Source organism: Geotrypetes seraphini, chromosome 4 (genome assembly GCF_902459505.1).
Source record: "Geotrypetes seraphini chromosome 4, aGeoSer1.1, whole genome shotgun sequence".
In the NCBI taxonomy this organism is placed as follows: Eukaryota; Metazoa; Chordata; class Amphibia; order Gymnophiona; family Dermophiidae; genus Geotrypetes; species Geotrypetes seraphini.
The window spans coordinates 259,089,674-259,114,413 of record NC_047087.1 but is presented as its reverse complement, the minus strand read 5'-3'; the positions used below and the strand labels follow the sequence as shown (position 1 = coordinate 259,114,413).

The window sequence follows — 24,740 nt, the reverse complement described above, 5'->3', positions numbered from 1 at the left end:
GGTTGGAAACTATAGTCCTAGAGCACAAAGCATGTTAAATGTGTAATGTGGGAGAGAATGTTCATGGATTTTGTTAAGTATCTGAATGCTGAGAAAGAAGTTTATCTTTTTCTTCAAAGGGCTCCGAGGGTTGTAGGGGTGAGGGACTAAGCTTTATAGCATCAGAACCAAAGAAAAACATCATGGAATGGGGGTTTGTTTCATAATTTTCAGTGAAGAGATGTGTAGGGAACGGGAGGAAGGAAGAAAAATACAAATGTCAAACTACCGTATTTTCACGTAGATAACGCGCACCCGTGTAAAACGCGCACATGGGTATAGCGCACAGGAAACACAAATTTATGTAAAAAAAATTTAATATAGCGCGCACACGCGTATACCGCGCATGCTAAAACCTCCTCCTGCCTACTCCGAACCGGCATCCTCCCCCCCGCTCGCGTCACCACCCCCTCCCCCGCGATCCTACATCCCCCCAGCACCAAACATCTCTTACCCGATTGGGCACCGGCACCAGCACCAATGCACAGGACATGCCAGTGCCAATGCCCGAAGATCCTCCCTCATTGGTTTGGGCTGGGCTGGGCGGTGCAGGAGAGATCCTCCTTCTTCCTGCGCCGGGCTGGACTAGGCTTTGAGCATTTGCGCATGCTCAAAGCCTTCTGGTCTCGCTCTCTCCGAGATAGAGAGCGAGACCAGAAGGCTTTGAGCATGCGCAAATGCTCAAAGCCTAGTCCAGCCCGGCGCAGTAAGAAGGAGGATCTCTCCTGCACCGCACCATCCAGCCCAGCCCAGCCCAAACCAATGAGGGAGGATCTTCGGGCACTGGCACTGGCACGTCCTGTGCATTGGTGCTGGTGCCGGTGCCCAATCGGGTAAGAGATGTTTGGTGCTGGGGGGATGTAGGATCGCGGGGGGGGGTGTGTGTGACACGAGCGGGTGGGGGGAGGATGCCGGTTCGCAGGGGGGATGCCGATCGGATTGAAAAAAAAAAGTTGTAAAACGCGCTCACTCGTATAACGCGCAAGGTTATGCACGGTTTGTAAAATCGTGTATAACGTGCGCGTTATATGCGTGAAAATACGGTAGTCACTTAGATTGTGGATTAATTATAAGTTAATATTATTGTTGTACATGGAGTCCCTACTGACCTTTTGTATGTTGTGTTCCAATAAAGCTTAATATAAATATATACAATACAAGCAGTTTGAAAATTGCTTTTGTAATGTGGATTTTTAAAAGCCCTAAAATTTGTGCAGAATTTTGAAAGCACAAAAACTGGAGCAAAGTTTTACAAGGACAAAATGTGCTCACACAGCAGGCCTTTTCAAAACTACTATACATGCAAATAGTTTAAGAATAAGTGGCTGGGAGCAGGTATGCCGCAGAAATGACACACTAATAATGCTCAGAAAGAAAGAAGAAGAATTATTGGTACTGGGGATCCTGCCACCCACAGATGTGCTGATGAATATTCCTCAAAGCTGGTACCATGCCAACCTTCGGTGCTAGCTAGATTCCTTGGGCATGCTATTTAAAGTGGAAGGTTTGGTAGGATTAAAAAGTTGATAAAAGGTAAAATATAAAAGAAAGCTTACTAGTTTCAATTTTTTTTCCTTGCTTTCTGTAGCTTCAGCTTCTAAGAGTTCGCGCTCCAGTTTTTCTTCAGCTTTCTTCCACTGAAAGATTATTAAAATAAGTAAATTAAATTTTCTGGCAAAGTCAAACTATGATTTCCAATTAGAATGAACTGGCAGTGGACTATGAAGAGAAGCAGGTGTCTCCGGTAGAAGGGAAGAAACAGCCTGCATCAAAATCCTCATTCTAAAACAAAAAAACATGGACCAGTGCTGGTTCAAAGTAAAAGCAGCAGATCAGGAAACCAGAACAGATGCCGACAGTGATAAATAAGACAGATCTAATTAAACAATATTATGATAACCTCTTAGCATGCAATCTCCTAAACCAGAAACACTATGATGCTGATCTGTCCTAGTGGGAGAAAGGCCTTTAGTCTATTGTGCACAGTAGACCACCTATCAAGTCTAATCAAAGTGATGGGCTTAAATGTGACTTAAGGTCAGTGCTTTTTTTTCTAGAAAAAAGTTGCGGGCACTCCAGACCATTCTTCAAGCGTGAGGTGATCACTGAGGGACCCACCTCACAGCAGCCAGACTCCTGCAACAGAATGAATGAAAAGGCAGCACTGAATATGCAGAACTTGAGCTTTTTCACTAATACTTGAGGACCATGAACCATTTTTACTACTTTTGTTACTAGTGCAATGTGCAACAATCAGAGAAAGACACACGGGAAGACCATACAGCATACCTTTCTCTGCATTCTTGACAGATTTTTCCTCTTTTCCTTATATGTCATGAACTTTTTCTTGGCAGTAATGTCTTCTGTGTCCTTTTTTACTTCCACTTCCTTAATTCTGAGATGAAGTAAAACTTTCAATACCTAAGTTTAAAAGCAAAACAGATTTTCCATCAAATTTTGGAAAAATGGACACAAGCTGCTTTGTTAATATTTAGTTTTTAAATGGTATGGAAAATTTTTAAATAAACAGTTCACATCAGTTAAAAACATAATAATTATGACAAACTAAAATCTTTAAATCAACAGGGGAGAACTCTCTCTTCTATTCCAAAAGAACTGCTAAGAGCTGCCTGAATCCCTATGGTAGGCTCCGTCTCTGGCAGTGTTCATGGCCCCGTTAAAAGCCCACCTCTTCAAGAGTGCTTTCAACTCCTAACTCCTCTCACCCTGGGTTCTGCATCCCTAACCCTGTATGTCATGTCTATCTGTACAAGTTAGATTGTAAGCTTTTCTGATCAGGGACCATCTATGATCAAATAATTTTTATTGAGCCAATAAAGTACTGAAAAACACATAACAGCGAAACAGAATTTAGCTCAGCAGTTAGCTCAGCATTTAAGAAGTGTAACAAATATCCCCGAGCATCCCCAACATAGGGACAATCTATATATCTCAAAATGTACAGCACTGCGTACACCTTTCAGCGCTATATAAGTGATAAATAGTAGCAGTAGTAGTATAAGAATGCGGCAACAACAATTGGTTTTTTAGCTGTTTCTTGAACTCAAACCGATCAATACATTATCGCAACTGACCCACCAAAGCATTCCACATCCAATACCAGCTATGCAGAATGTCATTGCTCTGGTATCTGCATTAGTAACCTTGCTTCTTCGAGATTAATAAGTGCCAGTCCACTCATCATACAATACCAGAAGCAAATTCCCAGCCTCTGTATTGGGTAAAAACTGGCTAGCTCCGCAGGTACTCTGTCGAGATTGGCCTGGGAGCAGCAATCCTCCTCCATGGGACTGCGACCTTTCCCCAGCAGGGTATGCTCGAGCAGGACTCTCCGAGCACTAAAGCCACCAAGCATTTCAAATATCCAACAGAAAAAAAACACCCAAAAATAATGAAGAAAAGCAGAGCAGAGCAAAACACACCTTCTGAGTTTGCTTTCAGAAGGAATAACCGAGGAGGGTGCTGGGCTCCAATGAAGGAGGGGAAGAGTTTCAAGTTCTTCAAGTTTTTTCTGAAGATCGCAGGAAATGGGAATCAACAGCTGTCTATATCATCTCCATCTTGATCCTCCTTATACTCCACTAAGGACTTCTAGATTCAAATTGTGAGTATCTATTATTTTAGTATGGTTACTGTCTCCATTGTGTGAATATTCTAGATTTTTTTTATACCACAATGGCAGGATTGGCATTTTCTCCTACACTTCCCCCTCTGTATTCGCGAATTCCATATCTACGGATTCACTTATTCACGGTTTTAAATTAAAATATTTATTTTCATTTTTCAGGCTATTTTAAGCCTTGTAAGCCCCCCCCCTTAAGCCTTACCTGGTAGTCTAGCGGGTTTTCGGGGCAGGAGCGATCTTCCCACGCTCCTGCCCTGTGCAAATCGCTCACAGGAAATGGCTCGAGAGACTACGGGAGCTCAAGGCAGCCATTTCCTGTGAGCGATCTGCACGGAATAGAAGCATGGGAAGATCGCTCCTGCCTGAAAACCCGCTAGACCACTAGGTAAGGCTTAAGGGGGGCTTTCAAGGCTTAAAAATGCCTGGGGAAGTAGGGGTTAGGGGCAGAACCAGCCCGAATATTATTCATGGTTTTTTAATATTCGCAGGCCGGCTCTGCCCCTAACCCCCGTGAATACGGAAGGGGAAGCGTACTTCAATGTTGCATCATACCACTAAACCCTGCATTACCAATGAGTTGTTATTCTCCATTTATATAATTCTATGGGAATTCCTCCATAGCCTTTTCTTATGATTTGCTGCATTTTACTCTTGATCATTTTCTAGTATCTGCTCATTTCACACACTCCATTACACTTCTCCCTCCATATCCACGAAGGCTAGGGGCAGAGCCAGCCCGTGAATATTAAAAAACTGCAAATAATATTGGGGCCAGTTCTGCCCCTAACCCCTACTTCCCACCCCGGCTATTTAAAAATAGCCCGAAAAATTAAAATTTTTTTTGTTTTGTTTTAAAATCACAAATAACCGAATCCGCAGATTCGGAGGGGGAAGTGTATATATACAGCATATCCCTCAGCAATCCCTCTTTCCCCTCCCCAAATATTGTTTCTTGTTCTGTGAGTAGATATAAATCACCTATATAGCAGCTTACAGCTATTTTCCGTTCCTGCTGCAGTTACTGATATTTTGCCCATCCTTCCTGTAACAGCAAACCACTGCCTCTTATCTAATTCCTGTCATCTTTCCTTCCCCCCTTGCTAATATACGATTGGAGTTCTTGTTAATAAGTTTTAACTTCTCCTTTATTGCATGGATAGAAAAAGAAGTGGTATTTAAAAGATGGCAGAAAAGAAAGCTAATTACCAGAAAGCAGAGTGTAAAAGATAAAATACTTATCTTTCACAAGTTTTAAGAGGAATTGGATTTACTAACCTTAGGGCTCCTTTTATCAAGGTGCGGTAGGCAGTTAACGCGTGGAATACCGCGCGATCAACCACCTGCCGCGCTAGTCGCTAACGTCTCCATTGATGAGGCGTTAGTTTTTAGGCTTGCCGCGTGATGAAATGTCCAACATGCTAATTCCCGTAGCGTGCCTTGATAAAAGGAGCCCTTAGTCTTCTATGCTTTCTTGCTGATTTGTCATTAGGGCCCATATCTACCATGCTTAGAAATGATGGGTTTTATGGCAGACAATAAGTGAGAGTGTTATCACTAGCTAAGCACTAGTATAACAGTATATATATATTTTCCAATCTAGGAACAAAATTCAATAAAATTTCTCTTTCCCTGGACAATCACATCTACTTACAATTCTAATGATATCTACACTGTCCAAGGAAGTTCTTTTAATAATTCACAGCTTGAATGGTTGCTCAGTCATTTCTGATCCAGGCAGAAAGGTTAACAACCCTCTACTTTGGATAAATTGTCTTTAAAAGAAAACAAAAATCATGTCATGAATGTATATGAAAGATGTGTGAATGGCAAGGGTTGAAGCCTCGACAACTGATGCTACTTAGCACAAGCTTGAAACCTGTGAGCATGCAACCCCTTTCAGTGTCTGTACTAACTAGAGATATTTCTCCATGTATGCTTTAGTGGACTTCACTGTTACTTTAAACTTCTTTGGACATGGGTCAAATCCAGTTGAAGATTAATGAATGGGTGACCAACTCGGTCAATCCAGGTTAAACTGGTCCAAATCAAGTGTCTTCTAGGGGAACTGAGTGAACAATCCGTATGACATCCAAAAAATAACTATATCCAAGTTTAATCTTCACATACTGTAAATAGCCCATCAACATTTGGTTGTGATTTCATTTTTTCTTTCTTCTATGCTCCAATTCAATATCCTATTAATACAAGCCCTTTTTTCTTGATACAAAGATTTAATTTAAGTCATTCTACCTACTTTCCACTTTAACTAAAAATTTAGAAACAGTCTAGCCTATTTCTTCCTTTTTAGAAGTCATACAACAAAAATACGTATTTCTTTTATTCTTCAAGTGTAGCAGAGTATGAAAAAAAAAAAAGAAATGTTACCTCAGGGCGGACATTGTAATTTCTGCTCTTCACAAGGCCAGAAATTACCTTAACAGCACACAGGGAAGTAAGGCCTAGTTTATCTTGTTCAAAGAGCTTCTTTACCGCCTCACAGCACATTTCAGATATCTGGAAAGATAATACAGTACATGAAAACAGCTAACCTAAGAAATTTATACTTTATAATTTACCAGTAAGATCCAGCATGCTGTACATTATCTCCTAACTGCATGGCTGTGTTGCTTCATAAAACAATGATGCTCAACATAGAGCTCCTGCAACCCATACTTGCCACTTGCTCAAAAGGATAATAGAGGCCCTGAACATCCTGATTCATTTTCTACCTAATTCAAGCTCAGGTTTTCAAAGGTCTAGACCAGGGGACTTCAAATTAAATCCTTGAAGTTCACAATCAAGCCTAGTTTTCAGGATTTCCACAATGAATATGTACGTGATTTATCTGCATGCAAAGGAAGCAGTGAATGTAAATAGATCTCATACATATTCATTGTGGAAATCCAGAAAACCCAGCTGGATTGTGGACTTCCCTAGAGCTTCACTGCAGAATAAATTACATTCAAGGAAATGTATGTGTACTGAGTTATAGATGTTCTAGAGAATTTTCCCATTTTAAGGGCTGTAGGGCCAATTACAATTTTTTCTTCCATGGGTAAACCCTGTTCTACCCATGGATAAAGATTTCTATAAAATTACCACATGGTACACACATGTACTTATAAGCAACCCACATATAAGCATTTGGGCTGAACACAGGTGATCACAAAGTATGTGCATAGTCTATAAAATGTATATGTACAGTACATTTATACTGACTCTTGAATAGGTAAATACAAATGGGGATAGTCTAACTGTAATTTTTGCAGGTTAGGTGAAGCTACTTTAAAAAGACATGTAGGGGGTGTTTTCATAAAATGACACAAAACTTTTTAGTGGGGTTAGGACTAAAGAGGACTGTGATTTACAAAGGGACCTGAACAAACTGGGAGAGTAGGCGAATAAATGGCAGATGAACTTTAATGTAAAGAAATGTAAAGTCTTGCATATAGGAAACAGAAACCCAATGTATAGCTATACTATGGGAGGGTTGGTAATGGGTGAAAGTAGCCTAGAGAAGGACTTAGGGGTACTGGTGGATAAGACGATGAAGCCGTCGGACCAGTGCGCAGCGGTCTCAAAGAAGGTGAACAGAATGCTAGGTATTATCAAGAAAGGTATTACAACCAGAACGAAGGATGTTATCCTGCAGTTATATCGGGTGAAGGTGTGCCCGCATCTGGAGTACTGCGTCCAGTATTGGTCGCCGTACCTTAAGAAGGATATGGCAATACTCGAGAGGGTTCAGAAAAGAGTGACGCGATTGATAAAAGGTATGGAAAACCTTTCATATGCTGAAAGATTAGAGAAACTGGGGCTCTTTTCCCTGGAGAAGCGGAGGCTTAGAGGGGACATGATAGAGACGTACAAGATCATGAATGGCATAGAGAAAGTGGATAGGGACAGATTCTTCAAACTCTCGAAAACTACAAGAACAATAGGCATTTTGAAAAATTAAGAGGGGACAGATTCAGAACCAATGCTAGGAAGTTCTTCTTCACCCAAAGGGTGGTGGACACCTGGAATGCGCTTCCAAAGGGTGGAATAGGACAAAGTACGCTATTGGGTTTCAAGAAGGGATTAGATGATTTCCTGAAGGAAAAGGGGATTGAAGGGTATAGATAGAGAATTACTGTACAGGTCCTGGACCTGATGGGCTGCTGCGTGAGTGGACTGCTGGGCGCGATGGACCTCTGGTCTGACCCAGCAGAGGCATTTCTTATGTTCTTACCTCTCCACCATCACCACATCCAACATTACTCCCTCTCATATCTCTCTTCCCCATGCATCTCTACCTCACTCCTTTCCCAACACCATGTCCAATAATTCTCCTCTTTCTTCATCTCCCCATGTGCATCATTCTCTTTCCCTCTCAGACACCCAATTTTCCCTTTCTATTCCCTCCCTCACCTCAGCATCTCTTTCCCTCACTCCCTCCATTCTTTCATTCTATAGCTCACACTCTTCTCCCTCCCTCCCTCTATTCTGTTTTCCAAGTTCATGCCCCCTCTCCTTCCTTCCATCATTTGTCCAAAGTTTGTGCTCCCTCCATCCCAAGTCCCAACGCACCTCTCTCCCTCCCTCCTGAATCTGTACGCGCCTCTCTCTCTCTCTCCCTCCTTCTATTCTGTGCCTCAAGTACATGCCTCCTCCAGCTGCAGACGTTTCTCTGCATAAAACTGTGGGCTAAGCTGGAAGCCTTCTTTCTGACGTCGCAGGACTCAATTTGCCATTTATAAGTTTACCTCATTTAGGGTCCCTTTTACAAAGCTGTGATAGTGATTCTACTGTGGCAAATGCACCAAAGCCCACAGGAATTGAATTGACTTTGGTGCATTTGCTGCAGCAGAATCATTACCGTGGCTTTGTAAAAGGGGCCCTTATTGTTTTTATGGTTATGTTTGGTCATTTTACTGTTAACAAAATTGTTTATGTTAAACTGTACCTACTGTATATTCGCCCATAAAAGTGGTTAATAAATCCAAATAAATAAATATTCAGAAAATCCAGTGCAAATTAAAGTTAGGAGGGGCAAAGATCATGATCTCATGAGCTTCCTGCTCCTTCAGAAAGTAAGCTGAAAAGAAAGGTGCTTTAGTTTGACTTAGAAATAATGTTATTTCTGCCACAGAAATATAAGAGACACAACCCTAATTTACCAAATGCTGGTTACTCAGCTGATACACACCACTAGAGACGGATCATTCATGAGAGGCACAACCATCATCACAATGTTATTGTGGAAGTTGAAATGAGGCAGCGACACCTGTAGTTCACACAGGCTCTTCACTGCTATTTCTGCCAAGCCTTTATATGCTTTCAGAGGGATTACTTCACTTTTCTTGACCTTCATTTGCTTCCAATCTGAGCAAAAAAAAAAAGGGAGATTCTTAATCTTCTTGCACTGAATTTTACATGCATGCATCCTGTTACTCCTGCACATCACTGATATCATTTATCAACAAAGAAATGTAGAGTGACAGTTCCAAAAAATGTATTTTCCACTTCATGCTTTACATTAAGAGTTTGACTACCTCATTGGGCTCCCATTACTCTGATCCCTCCACCTATTTCCTAAGCTCCCACTCTGTTTAAGTCTTTATGAGAATAAATCTGTCCCTAGATGTGGTAGATTTTAGGCATTGTTTATGAAGAACACTTTGTGGAAAACATTAGAGTAAATCAGTGTACTTATACTGCATCTGTTGGAGTTTCTTCTCCCATAGAAAATTAATCGTGGCAATGAGCTGCCAAAACTTCACTTCCTCTGGATCACCTTCTCCCATCCTGTGACTCAAGCTGCCTTCCAATCCTCTGTTCCCACTGTCTTTCCACTGGATGGATCTAACCCATAGTCTCTACTGATAGTTACAATGAAAGCAGGGAGAGGATCACTCATACAGGGTGAGCCAGACTAAACAAATGCAGATAGAGGTTTTTAACAGAAAAATATCTAGACCTGTTACCTTCTGGGCGTGGATATGCAATTCTGCTGATTTCTGAAAAAAAGCCAGTTGGCAATCCTAACCATCTCATTGGATCCCCCTAATATGTGGCCACAATGCATGTGCAAAGTTAATCTCACCCTGCCCAAAGCAAAGGTGTTACTTGAAGATAGATTTAGCAAACAATAAGAAAATTATATGATTCCTGAAATAGTTATTGCAAGACTGGTCCTATGGTAGCAGGAGATGGCATTTTATTAAGGCATCTCCTGCTGCCCAATTTGGGGGTGTGGCTTGTTGGTGGCAAGGCTGAGGTCTGTTAGTGGGTGAAGCAAGGAGGTGGAGTGGGTGGGTTGTGGCTTATCTCTCTCCCAAACTTCGGGCCCACCTGGCAGCTCTGAGGGAATATGGAACTATTAGCATTCCCTCTGTATACAGTTGTTTGCATGTGTTTTGCATTTATATGGAGAGAAGGGGCAGTTTTGAGCCTATAGAGGAATTTGTGGAAAATTAATTTTGGAAGCAGGGCAATTTTGTAGGGTGCAGGGGGAGTCACAGGGAGATAATTTGCATGGCTGGAGTAGTTTGTATGGTGAAGGTATGGTAATTTTGGGGTGAGCAATAGTTTGGAGGGGGTTAATTTTGGAGGCGAGTGAGGCAGTTTGCTGGGGGGATTTTTTTTAAGTTTGCAGGAGGTAGATTTAGGGCATGAGGGCAGTTTTGGGGTGGTGTGGCAATTACAGGGTAGTTTTTTGGGCTGTGGGGACAGCTTGGAAACTCCATGTTTGAAATTTATCATATTCTCTAAATCAGGGGACCCCAAAGTCCCTCCTTGAGGGCCGAATCCAGTCGGGTTTTCAGGATTTCACCAATGAATATGCATGAGATCTATGTGCATGTACTGCTTTCAATGCATATTCATTGGGGAAATCCTGAAAACCCACCTGGATTCAGTCCTCAAGGAGGGACTTTGGGGACTCCTGCTCTAAATGCTCTCTACGTTTCTATACTACAGAAGCTTAAGCTTGAATTCATTTTCCTTTAGAAATTCTCAGGATTTTTTTTTTTTGGGGGGGAGGGGGAGGGAGGAGGAGGAGGAAAGGTTCATTTCTCTGGAACCCCAGACTGATATGGCCCATTTTTTAACTCGGTGTGTCTTCTTCCCTGTTTTTGTTCCATATGTCTATTTTCATCCCATTCTGTTAATTTTTTTTTATCATAGAGCTGAATTCTTCCCCCACAGAAATGAATTGACTCTTTTTTGGGGGGAGGGGATAGAGGTGGCACTTATATCTTTGATTTGGCCTATCTTTGAATTGTGCCTTTTTAAGGGTGTCCTACACGTGCCAAGTTTCAACATATTCCATTAAATTATCTAAAAAGTTTTTCGCCCCCCTCCATCTCTTTTCTGCTATTCTTTTTAACTTTCATTGCGTTGGAAAGAATAAGTCATGGCAAATGGAAAACAGAATACAAACGGGCAATAAAAACATTTTTGTTGACAAGAGACTTTTTCTGGGTATTTTTCTTTTTTAAACGAAAGTAACTTGTAAATAATAAAAACGGGTTCAGAGTGTAGAGAGCTGAATTCTATGGACTGAAATCAATGTTATAGGCTTGAAGATCTCTTTGACAGAGGCCAGCCTCAGGTGGGTCATCGAGGCTGCTAAGGCTCTGACTTCATCTGCCTTGACATCCAAGGCAAAGCCTGCCTGAGCATAAGTAAAGGAGATGCAAATTAACTACTCAATTAGATAGTGAGCATTTCTCTACAGAAGTCCAGGTTTATTGGGATAAAAAGAAACCAAAAGCTGAATAAATTTTCTGAGGATTTTGGCCCACTCCTAGTAGAAGACAAAGGCTCTTTCACAACCCAAAATGTGCAAGCCACATTCACTATTTTGGACATAATCTTCTATGACTAAGGCCAGTACTGGGCAGACTTGCACGGTCTGTGTCTGTATATGGCCGTTTGGTGGAGGATGGGCTGGGAGGGTATAGATGGGTTGGAGTAAGTCTTAACAGAAATTTCGGCAGTTGGAAACCAAGCACAGTACAGGGTAAAGCTTTGGATTCTTGCCCAGAAATAGCTAAGAAGAAAAAATTAAAAAATTTAAATTGAATCTGGATGGACCATTCGGGTCTTTATCTGCTGTCATCTACTATGTTACTATGACAATCAAATTATAAATAATAAATTTAATCCAAACTAAAAATGTATTTAAAAAATGAGCAAGATACAAACTGCAGTCCCAAACTCATTCCTTCAATTTAAAAAGGCCAACTGAAAGAAATGTATATAAATTTTAAAAGACATTTAAAAGCACGATTCTTTCTTTCTCAATTCTATAGGCAGACTGTTCCGTGGGACTAAATAAAAAAAATGCACAATCTCTAGTTGAGGCAAGATGGACCTTCAAAATATGGGGGAACGGCTACCTATTATCATTTAAAGATCGACCAGGTCTGATACTTCAACTTACAGAAGTCTAATGGTTCAAAAGGAGCTTTTTCATCAGCTGAATTATTAACACACTGAGGTTCAGAGACACAGTAGGAAGCTTAATGGGAGGCTTTAAGAGAAGCAAGTGGTACATAAATCGAATAACCATCCAGAAAGCACAGTTACTTACCGTAACAGGTGTTATCCAGGGACAGCAGGCAGATATTCTTAACGCATGGGTGACGTCACCGACGGAGCCCCGGTATGGACACTTTTAACTAGAAAGTTCTAGTTGGCCGCACCGCGCATGCGCGAGTGCCTTCCCGCCCGACGGAGGAGTGCGTGGTCCCCAGTTAAGATAAGCCAGCTAAGAAGCCAACCCGGGGAGGTGGGTGGGACGTAAGAATATCTGCCTGCTGTCCCTGGATAACACCTGTTACGGTAAGTAACTGTGCTTTATCCCAGGACAAGCAGGCAGCATATTCTTAACGCATGGGTGACCTCCAAGCTAACAGAGAGGGAGGAGGGATGGTTGGCCATTAGGAAAATAAATTTTGTAACACAGATTGGCCGAAGTGTCCATCCCGTCTGGAGAAGGCATCCAGACAGTAGTGGGTAGTGAACATGTGAACTGAGGACCAAGTGGCAGCCTTGCAGATCTCCTTGATGGGCGTGGAGCGGAGGAAAGCCACAGAAGCAGCCATAGCTCTGACCCTGTGGGCCGTGACAGCACCTTCCAGTGAGAGACCGGCCCGAGCATTAAAGAACGCAATGCAGGCAGCAAGCCAGTTGGAAAGCGTCCGTTTAGAAACAGGACGACCTAGACGGTTAGGGTCGAAGGACAGAAAGAGCTGAGGGGACGAGCGGTGAGCCCTGATACGGTCAAGGTTGAGAATGGGGCTTCAGGAAAAAGACAGGCAAGACAGTGGACTGGTTGAGGTGGAAGTCCGAGACCACCTTGGAAAGAAATCTAGGATGGGTACGCAGAACCACCTTGTCATGGTGAAAAACCGTGAAAGGTGGGTCTGCAACCAGTGCATGTAGCTCACTAACCCTCCTGGCAGAGGTGATGGCAATGAGGAAAAGCACCTTCCACGTAAGAAATTTGAGTGAATTTGTGGCAAAAGGTTCAAAAGGAGGTTTCATGAGGGCGGATAAAACCACATTCAGGTCCCAGATGACTGGAGGAGGCTTCAGAGGTGGTTTGACATTGAAGAGGCCTCTCATGAACCGGGAAACCAGGGGATGAGCTGTAAGCGGTTTTCCAAGGATAGGCTCATGAAACGCAGTGATGGCACTGAGGTGGACTCTGATTGAGGTGGACTTGAGGCCAGCATCGGATAGAGAGAGCAAATAGTCCAGTACAGTTTCCACCGCCAATGAGGTGGGATCGTGGTGATGCAGTAGATACCAAGAGGAGAACCTGGTCCACTTCTGATGGTAACATTGGAGGGTGGCCGTTTTCCTGGAGGCATCCAAAATGCGACGGACAGGCTGAGACAGATTCTCTGGAGAGGTCAGCCCGAGAGAAACCAAGCTGTCAGGTGGAGCGAGGACAGATTGGGATGCAGTAGAGACTGATGCTGCTGTGTAAGTAGAGTAGGAAACACAGGAAGAGGAATGGGTTCTTTGGAGCTTAGCTGGAGCAGGAGGGAGAACCAGTGTTGGCGGGGCCACAGAGAATCATAGTGGCTCTGTCCCTGCGGAGTTTGAATAACGTCCGCAACATCAGAGGTAGTGGAGGAAAGGCATAGAGGAACCGATCCGTCCAGTTGAGCAGGAATGCATCCGGGGCCAGACGATGAGGAGAGAAGAATCTGGAACATAAGAGGGGTAGCTGATGGTTGTGAGGAGCTGCAAAGAGGTCCACCTGAGGAGTGCCCCACTTTAGACCGATGGCGGTCTGAGGGGAGAAACGCCCTCATCAGAGTGGTGTCGAGGACAGCTCCAATAAACTGAAGTCGCTGTGTGGGAAGCAGATGCGACTTGGGGTAGTTGATCTCGAACCCCAGGAGGTGGAGGAAGGAGATGGTGTGCTGAGTGGCTTGTAGCACAAGAGGAGACGTAGGTGCTTTCACTAACCAATCGTACAAGTAGGGGAACACCTGGAGGTTGTGAGACCTGAGGAAGGCCGCCACCACAATAAGGCACTTGGTGAACACCCTGGGTGATGATGCAAGGCCAAAGGGTAGCACTTTGTACTGATAGTGATGGTGCTGTATCTGAAACCGTAGGTAGCGACGTGAAGTCTGATTGATTGGGATGTGAGTGTAGGCCTCTTTGAGGTCTAGGGAACATAGCCAGTCATGTTGAGAGAGAAGAGGGTAAAGCGTGGCAAGGGAGAGCATTCTGAATTTTTCCTTGACCAGACACTTGTTGAAGTCCCGGAGATCGAGGATGGGACGGAGGTCTCCTGTCTTCTTGGGAACCAGGAAGTAGTGGGAGTAGAATCCCTGACCCCTTTGGTCTAAGGGTACCTCTTCGATGGCTTTGAGAAGAAGGAGGGATTGGACCTCCCTCAGGAGGAGGAGGGATTGGGAGGAGTGAGAAGCAGACTCTATGGGAGGATTGTCTGGTGGAAGAGTCTGGAAGTTGAGAGAGTAGCCGTGGCGAATGATGTTGAGGACCCACTGGTCTGATGTGATGACCTACCAACGGCTGAGGAAAAATTGTAGGCGTCCTCCGATAGGCTGAGGAAGAGGCAACGATGGTGGGAGACTGGCTATGCCCTGGAGAAAAGAGTCAAAAGGGCTGAGATGGTTTTGACTGAGGGAGAGGCTTGGCAGGTTGGTGAGACTGGGAGCGAGCCTGAGGTTGATGCTGCTGACGAGGTCGGCGAGGCTGCTGTTGTGGCGGGTTGAGAGGTCTGGCCGAGAACCTGCGTTGGTAGGAGGACTGCTGTCTGTAGGGGCGAGCAGGCGGAGCCTTCTTTTTAGGTTTCACCAGAGTATCCCACCTGGTCTCGTGTGCCGAGAGTTTCTGAGTTGTGGAGTCCAGAGACTCCCCGAAGAATTCATCACCAAGACAAGGTGCGTTCGCCAGGCGGTCTTGATGGTTGATGTTGAGATCAGAAACTCTCAGCCAAGCCAGACGCCGCATGGCAACAGCCATGGCAGAAGCTCGAGAGGTCAGCTCAAAGTAGTCATAAATAGAGCGAACCATGAATTTCCGTAGTTGGAGTAGGCTGGAAATTTGTTGTTGAAAAAGGGGGACCTTACGCTCAGGGATATATTTTTGCAAGGATGAAAGTTGTTGCACCAAATGCTTCATGTAGAAGGAGAAGTGAAAGGTGTAATTGTTAGCCCTGTTGGCAAGCATTGCATTTTGATAAAGTCGCTTGCCAAATTTATCCATAGTTTTGCCCTCTCTGCCAGGAGGGGTGGAGGCATAAACACTGGAGCCCTGGGTCTTCTTTAAAGTGGACTCGACTAGAAGAGATTCATGGGGTAGTTGAGGTTTGTCGAACCCCGGGATCGGAATGACCCTGTATAAACTATCCAGTTTTCGAGGGGCTCCCGGTACAGTGAGAGGGTTTTCCCAATTTTTGTAAAAAGTTTCCCGTAAGATGTCGTGGACGGGTAACTTAGGAATTCCTTGGGGGGTTGTTCAAAGTCTAGGGCATCGAGAAAGGCCTGGGACTTTTTAGAGTCGGACTCTAATGGGATACAAAGAGCCGCTGACATTTCCCGAAGAAATTTGGTGAATGAGGATTGTTCAGGTTTGGAACCGGTATCGACCATCGAGGGTTCCTCGTCCGTTGACGAAGCCTCATCTTTGGTACCGGGTGGGGATTCTTCCCACAAGTCCGGGTCTCTGACGTCGGGGTGTGCAGGACGGGACGGTGGTGTGGATGGCTCCGTGTGGCGAGTCTTAGAGAGAGACTTGCCAGAGCGCATCGAGACAGTACCGGGGGAGGAAGATCGGTGCCGGTCCCGGTCTCGGGGAGACCGGTGTCGGTCTTGATGTTGGGGAGGGTCAGCATCGGAGCTTTATATAAGTTTTTTTTACCATTTTAAATGTTGTTATTTTAACTTTTACCTTCATTTAAACAGCTCCCTCGTTCTCCAACAGGACCGCCGCCGCAAAGCGGCGGCGCCAGCGGCTCCGCCCACATTTCTCCACCGGTAGAGTCAGCTATTAATTCGTCTGCTTTGCGGCGCACGCCATTTTACTTTGCATCCCACGCATGCTGAGTTATTGTACTTTATTTAACAACAGCACTTGACTCTTTAACTGGTATCATTTGTTTTGTTGCTTTATATAAGTTTTTTTTACCATTTTAAATGTTGTTATTTTAACTTTTACCTTCATTTAAACAGTTAAGTATTACTTTTAACCATCTTATACTGTCTTATCATTTTAACTATTTGATACTACCTTAGTTCATAACGTATATTCTTAATTCACTTTGTATATGTATTCTCTTTAATGTCAGTCTTATATTTGTATCTTTAATAATAATTCACTCATATCTCTCTACTTTTTTTTTATTCTTCTTCATTTCCTACATTTTCTTAATGTCTACCCTTTTTGATTTTGACAGGCTCCCTCGTTCTCCAACAGGACCGCCGCCGCAAAGCTTTCCAGTTTGTCTTGTAATGTTATTTATGTTCACACAATACTGCTAAATTAATTATATATATACTTTTATTTTTTTTTTATTTTTATTTTTTATAATTTTTCTATCCTGTAATCTTATTGTAAACCAGCTAGATATTAATTTGATAGTTGGTATATCAAAATCAATAAAACTTGAAACTTGAAACAGGAGGATTGAGTGGTTCAGCCGCGAGCACCGGCATGGACGTGTTCAACAGTACCGATGGGGTCGACACCTGTGGTATGGTGCGAGGCTCGGGCCGGTCCGGTACCGGAAGGAGTGGGGCCAACATTGCTGGCAACAGGTGTTGGAGTTGCTGCTGTAGTTGCTCCTGCAATTGGCTTTGGAGTATGGCCGCAATGCGGTCGTCCAGAGGAGGCACCGGTACCGCTTTTTTCTTTTTCAGTACCATAGGTGCCGCTCCATGCCCCGTCAATGAGGAGGCCGATGACGAGGCACTCACCAAAATTGGGGCGGAGCATTTGCGGGGTCGGCGTGATGCCGGGAGGACCGGCGTCGCCGCTGTGGCAGGAGGGCGCTCAAGGGAAGTGGAAGGCTTCTTAGCCGGCTTACCTGGTGCCAGTGACCCCGAGGAAGGATCAGGCATTGTCGAAGTAGTCGGTGCCGACTTTTGCGGTGCCGTCGACGGTGCGGCAGATTCCATGGCAGATCCGGTACCGAAAAGGATATTCTGCTGGATCTGCCTATTTTTTAATGTGCGTTTTTTAAGAGTAGCACAGCGGGTGCAGGTGTCAGCCCGATGCTCTGGACCCAAGCACTGTAGACACCAATTGTGCGGGTCAGTGAGAGAGATCGGGCGTGCACACCGCTGGCACTTCTTAAAGCCCGGCTGAGGGGCATGAAGGGAAACACGGCCTCCGCAAAATCAAAACCGGAGGCCTGTATGGTGGCAACAGGCCCCGCCGGGGCCGGCTTGAAAAATAAGGGAAAAACAAAAGCAAATTTTTTTTTCTTTTTTTTGTAAGAACGAAAAAGGAACCCGAAGGGAAAAAGATCAAAAAAGTGGAGAATTTCGCGAACGGGAAGGCAAAAAGTAGATTTTTCTACGGCCGTTGAAAACACATGCGTCTTCTTCGCTCCGCAGAAACTGGGGACCATGCACTCCTCCGTCGGGCGGGAAGGCACTCGCGCATGCGCGGTGCGGCCAACTAGAACTTTCTAGTTAAAAGTGTCCGTACCGGGGCTCCGTCGGTGACGTCACCCATGCGTTAAGAATATGCTGCCTGCTTGTCCTGGGATAAATGAGTTTATCTTTTACACAACAATGATATGCACCAACTGCACTGAGATAAACCCTAATACAGTTAACTTTAGACCTGATTTTGATATAGAAGATTTTCACGTGTTTTTTGTACGGGCACAAAAGGGGGTCTAGGGCCTTACACTAGACAGCAAACCTTTCCACTAAAATCCATAAGACCTTCAGTGGAGTCTCTCCTAGAAGCAAAGAGAATTTGAGATAGTATGCAGATTTTAATTAATTGAACCAGGCCTCAAAAAGTCAGACCATATCAGCCCTTACTACAGAAAACTTCACTGGATGCCAATAGAAGCGAGAGTCATCTTCAGATTCGCCTGCCTCTGCTTCAAAACCTTAACTGGCTTGGCCCCGATATATCTGTCTCACCACTTTGCGTTCCCAGGCATCACTCGCACGCGCAATGCCTATCTGTTTACCTACCCATCCCCAAAGGGATGCACCTACAAAAGATTCCATAATAGAACTCTCTCATTCCAAGCTGGCAGATGAACAGATTGCCTGACCACCCTCATCTCATCTGCCCCATCTTACTCATCCTTCAGGAAATCTCTCAAATCTTACCTCTATGATAAATTTCTCTAATCCCTCCTCTCCAATTAACCAAACTCTACCACCTCTCAGAGAAATTGAAAGGGGAGAGGTTTAGAACAAACGCCAGGAAGTTCTTTTTCACACAGAGGGTGGTGGATACATGGAACGCGCTATCAGAGGATGTGATAAACAGGAGCACGCTACAGGGGTTCAAAGAAGCTTTGGATAGGTACTTGGAAGACAAAGGGATTGAGGGGTACAGATAAGAGTAGAGGTAGATTATAGGGATGGGATTAGAGGTAAGTTACAAAATTAATCAGGGACCACTGTTCAGGCACTAGGCCTGATGGGCCGCCGCGGGAGCAGACCGCTGAGCAAGATGGACCTCTGGTCAGACTCAGCGGGGGCAACTTCTTATGTTCTCTCCTCCCCCCGATCTCTCCTTTCCTCCCCCTCAATCCAATACTCCCATCCTCCTTACTTACCCCTCCCCTCTCGGCACCCTCCCATAATTGATACTGGTTGCATTTTCTTGTCATTTACCACTCTGTATCCTCCCAACATATGTACAACTATCTTTGCATAGTAAACCACTTCAACCGCATTATACAGTCTCTTGCATTGTATCTTGCTCTATAAGTCTCTCGCACTGTATTTTCACTGTATAAATATCTTTGCTGTATATATACAGTCTCTTGCATTGTAAATTTGCATTGTATTTTCGCCGTATAAACACCTATGCTGAATATGTACAGTCCCCTGCATTGTAAACTGCTCTCAACTGCATAGTACATTCCCTTACATTGTATCTTCACTGTATATGTACAGTCTCTTGCATTGTAAACCGCTCTGAACTGTTTGTGGTACTGCGGTATATAAAAATAAAGTTATTATTATTATTATTATTGTGGATTAAGACCTGGTTACAAGATACAAAATAGATAGTAGAGGTTAAATGGTCAGTATTCTCAAAGATAAATAATGGGGTTCCCCAGGGGCCTGTGCTAAGACCACTGCCTTTTTTAAATCAAATTTTTCACTAACATAATTCAAGCTGAAATGCTTCTCCACTCATGACTGCCACTGCACTGTGCCCCCTCCCCCTCCCCCAACGCATGCTCGGTTTTCACAAACAGAGCATTCACAGAGGGTGTGGCTCTCCCAGTTATGCTCAGTTTCACGTATTGGGTGAAGGTTACACAGAGGTGGCAGCGGCTGCAGGTGGGAGGAACACTTCTACTGGTGGGGTTGGGGTTTCTCACCTGATCGGGTATATGGTGGTCATGGGGGAGGGGGGAGAAAAGGGCTGCCCCAAAATGTGAGGTATTACTACCTGCTTCAGTTAAATTGTATTCTTTTAAATAAAATCTTATACTTTGCCTGATTTGCTGACAAAGATGTGGCGTCCCACAACGTTCCCCATTCTCCCCCACTCTCTTCAACATATATATGTCCTCTCTAGGCCAAGCATTGTCAAAGCTGAACATTAAATCCTACATTTACACAGACGATATCACAATCATCATACCCATCTCCACCCTATCAACCAAAACCAGATCCTTCATCTCCTCAGTCATCAACCAGGTATCCCAATGGACAAAATCCTTCAAACTCAAACTAAACCCAGATAAAACTAAATTCTTCATGGCAACCCTGTCAAACAAAACCATCGACTCTTCAATCAATCTAAACAGTAGCATCTTCCCAATCAGCCCTACCATAAAAATCCTTGGTTTCACCATCAACCAACAACTCTCCCTTGATGCCCATACCAACACTTAGGGTCCCACAAAAAACCATTAAGAGACTAAAAGCGATCCAAAACACGGCAGTGAGACTGATCTTCGGCCTAAAAAAATCCGACCACATCTCTCCATACTACAGAAAACTACACTGGCTACCACTCGAAGCCAGAATCATCTTCAAATTCAGCTGCCTCTGCTACAAGACACTATTCGGCACCTCGCCCACCTACCTCATGAATCACTTCGTTCTTCAGGACCATCCCTGCCCCTCCCGCAATACTCTACTATTCTCATTCCCCATCCCCAAGGGATGTTGATACAAAAAATGCTTGATAGGACACTATCCTTCCAGGCAGGCATCTGGAACAACACATTAAGCACCCTCCTCTTGAATGCCCCGTCATACCAATCATTCAGAAAATCTCTGAAATCCCACTTATTCAACAAGTTTACCTGATCCTTTGAAACCCATCCTCCCGGGGGGCGTGGCTTAACGCGAACACGAATGGAAGTGTGATCGCTAAGCTCCTCTATATCTAGGCAACTGAAGAAAAAATATTATTCCCTTCTTGAAGATTTCAAAAAAAAAAATAATTATTAATAATGATGGTGTTACCCTCTAAAGCCTGAAGTTGAAGATTGAAAGAATAACAGCTGGCAAGTTAGAGTGCCGACATCAAATCGCCGACATCAAAAAAAAGCTGAGGGGAAGGTAATTTTACCGGCTTTTATCTTTACTGAAACGGCAAAGCAGAGAGTGAAGATAGATAAAAACTTAAAATGGCCAACGTATATAAAATTTATGGGCACTGAGAGAGAGAGTCTTGCAGCGAGATAAATTTAAAAGATATAGCTGTGACGGTTTGAAACAAACTTCTCTTGCCCGCGCTGAACAGAGACTCTGAGGGCAAAAATCGGCAAATTTTCTCCTCACTGAAATATTAGGAGACTGAAGAGGAGGTTTGCTGGAGCGATTAAAACTGACAAAAAGTTAAAAAGAAAAGAACTGATCTAATTGTGAGGCTGCTGTCAGTTGATTTGTGTGGTGATTTGATTTCTCCTGCCGGCGCTGACTCAGAGCCCTACGGGTGGTGAATGAGAGAGATCAGTATTGTCCTTTTTGCCGGACAGATCATTGAATAAAGAAAATTGGATCGGCACGGGATAGAGAAGGGATATTAGAAATTTAAACTGACCAAAAAGAGAAGGAAAGTAAGAGAAAGACTGATTCTAGTGTGAAGCCTGCTGTTGATTGAATTCCTGAGCTGTGACAGTTTGAAATTGCCCTTTACAGCCAGTGAAGCCCTGAGAGATCAATTAATAAATTGAAGTATTGAAAAAAAGAAGATTGATAAAAAGTATACTGCCTGATAATCAAACAATAGTCTGAAGGAGGAAAGTAAAGAAAGAGGGTTTGTTTCTCTTTATGCTGAGTTCTTTCATGACAGGAAGTTGATAGCCAGAGCAACGGGGCATATTTGAAGTAAACTCGGCGTAGGGAACATCAGCCTGATAATATAAACTGCCAAGCCTGGGTAAGATATTGAAAGAGAAGCTTGAAATATAAAAAGTGTTGTTATTTCTCTGTGCGCTGAATAACTGTTGAAAAGGAAGCCGATTTTGATGTGAGGCTGCTGACGGTTGATTGTGGAACTGTGACAGTTTGATACAGCCTTCTCCTGCCAGCGCTGAAAAAGGCTGATAAAAAATTTTTTCCCTCCGTGCTAAAACGAATAGATATTGGGAGAGAGTAAAGCTGAACGGAGCTAGAGGGAAAAAGAGCTGACAATATATGTGAAAGCCCTTCGGTGACGACGCTGAAAGGGGGGATTGATTGAAGAAAACTGAGTGAAAGGAATACCGGCGTTTTCTCTCAGTGATTGAACACTGAAACGCTGAAGACAGAGAAAGAATATAAACTTACTAAATAAACAAAAAACTGAATTGAAATTGCTTTTCTCTTACAAAGCTGCGATTGGGCTTGTATGAGAGGAGACAGAGGAAGGGATTAACGGAACTTTTGGAAAAAAGCTGAAGCGGCAAGACATCGAGGCAGTTGAGAGACGCCAGAGGTAATGAATTAAATCTGTGGAAAAACCCGACAAGTCTGCGAAAAATTTAAGGAAGGAAATGCTGTTGGATTGAATATCCCCCTCTTTCATTGAAACAGTGAAGGGGCTTAAAGGAAAAGAACCATAAAAAAGGATTACTAGTTTTTTGTTTTTTTCTCACATCTATAGAACTGGAAACAAATAACTGACACTTACTTCAAAGAACCTTTTTACCAATATTAAAGAGATAAAGACACTAAAAAAGGAGTATATAAGATTGAGACAGATAACTGAGAAAGAGAAAAGGAAAAGGAAAAAAGGCAAAAAAGAAAAAGAAAATTTCTACTTTAAAAGATAAAACTAAATTTTGGAAGAAAAGGGATTAAAAACAACAATATGGCAAGCACCAGACAAAACAAAAATGAGGTTGGTACATCTGCAAAAAGACAAAAACAAGATCAAATAACACCAAGCAAGATACCACTTCCTATTGATGAACCAGACATATTAAGCAAAGCTGAAGTCATGGAAGAATTAAAACAAATCAAACAAATGCTTAAAGAAACTATAACTAATATGTCTGAAATGAAAGAAGAAATTTTAAATATACATAGACAAATGGAAGTTAACAACAAAAGAACAACTGAACTAGAATCAAAAATGGAAAATATAGAATGTGAATCAAAAAGATGTAAAAACGACAGCTTGGAATTAAATAAATTAAAAGATCAACTGGAGGATTACGAAAATAGAGGAAGAAGAAAGAACATCAAACTCTTTGGAATACAAGAAAATTTAGAGGGAAAAAATACTATCCTTTTCCTTGAAAATTTAATTCCAAAAATTCTACAATTAGACTTGAAACAACCAATTGAAATTGAAAGGGCGCATAGAATCCCAATTAAAAATTTAGAAAATAAAAACAGACCAAGACCAATCATTTTCAAAATGTTGAGATACCAACAAGCAATAGAGATACTAAATGCTGCAAAAAAAGATAAAAACTTAAATTATAAAGGATCAAGATTATGGTTTTTACCAGACTTCGCCAAAAACACAGCAACTAAAAGAAAAAGACTACTAGACATGAGACCTCTACTCAAAGAAAAAGGATTTAAATATGGTCTATACTACCCGGCGAAAATGAGAGTGTCATCTGGAGACAAGTCCTTATATTTTGAGGATCCCGAAAAACTAAAAGATTTTCTCTCTAAACCAGAACCTATGATATATTAACATAATATATTAAGATGGTTTTGAAGACTCTATGAAAAATTAGAAAATATAACATATCGAAATATTTGAAGAAATGGAGGAAAACAATACAAAGAAAAGACAATAATAATTATATGAAAGAAAGAACAGAATATAGGAAAATTATTAAATAATACACTGCATATATGTTTAAAATAATTATATGTTGAAATCATAATACTAAGGAAATACAAATTAACATATTGTTAAATGGAAAATGATACATTAATAAAATGTTATGGAAAATGATTAAATAAATATAAAAGATCAATATAGATAGATAGAAGGGAAATTTGTTTAAACAATTGAATATTGATTGCCTAGAATGGGGAGAATGTTAGGATTACAGTTCCAATGTGTATCCTTAAGCAGCCAATGTATTGGGTGGGAAAGGGAGGGATAAGGAGAATATTTATTAGAATAATTAAGGGAGATACATTAGGGTTAAATATGTGTGTCGTGAAGAAAATTTTTTGGATATTAAATATGAAAGAGGAGAGGAAGAATAAGATAATGAAAAGTATTAAAATATATAATGTCTTTTAAAATATATTCTATTAATGTCAATGGCCTGAATCACGTAATTAAAAGGAAAAAAATATTAACATTTTTAAAAAAACAAAATGCAGATATTTACTGTCTGCAAGAGACCCATCTTAATATGAAGGAATCACAGAAATTATCAGGTGGATGGATAAAAGAATGTTTTTTTGCTCCAGCAGTGGGTAAAAAAGCAGGGGTTGCAATCCTTATAAATAAAAAATGTATGGCCAATATAAAGGTAAAAAATTCAGATCCACATGGAAGATGGATACATATCGATATAGGTATGGGAAATGATACCCTGACGTTATTTAATATATATGCCCCTAATTCGAATCAATCAGAATTTTTCAAAAAGCTACAAAATATGTTATTACCACTGGCTGCCTCTAATTTAGTGGTGGCTGGAGATTTTAATGCTGTAATGGATCCATTATTGGATAAAAAACCAGGTAAAAATATTAAATCTTTAGGTCTAGATAATTTAGTTAGTTCATGTGATTTGAAAAATATATGGCGTATTCTTCATTTTAATGATCAGGAGTATTCATTTTGTTCACAGGTTCATAAATCATTTTCAAGAATAGATTATATTTTTGTTTCAACAAATAAAGTGCAACAAGTGATTAAAGCCTCCATTGATCCTATTATCATTTCGGAT

At 42.3% G+C, this 24,740-nt stretch overlaps 1 protein-coding gene and 1 long non-coding RNA gene across 3 annotated transcripts in view; one reads left to right on the top strand and one right to left on the bottom strand.

Annotated features, from left to right (window-relative positions):
- The window catches only part of NOC3L (NOC3 like DNA replication regulator), a 103,555-nt gene that overhangs the window by 37,134 nt on the left and 41,681 nt on the right, over positions 1–24,740 (bottom strand). For both annotated transcript variants that reach the window (XM_033943480.1, XM_033943479.1), the window contains exons 9-12: positions 8,874–9,049; positions 6,071–6,199; positions 2,329–2,460; positions 1,596–1,676 (exon numbers count right to left, since the gene is read on the bottom strand). In XM_033943480.1, the coding sequence (XP_033799371.1) occupies positions 1,596–1,676; positions 2,329–2,460; positions 6,071–6,199; positions 8,874–9,049 (518 nt within the window). The remainder of the gene's footprint in view (positions 1–1,595; positions 1,677–2,328; positions 2,461–6,070; positions 6,200–8,873; positions 9,050–24,740) is intronic.
- On the top strand, positions 21,077–22,576 carry LOC117359974. Its single transcript, XR_004539334.1, has 2 exons — positions 21,077–22,303; positions 22,472–22,576. It is a non-coding gene; the product is annotated as an uncharacterized LOC117359974 (long non-coding RNA).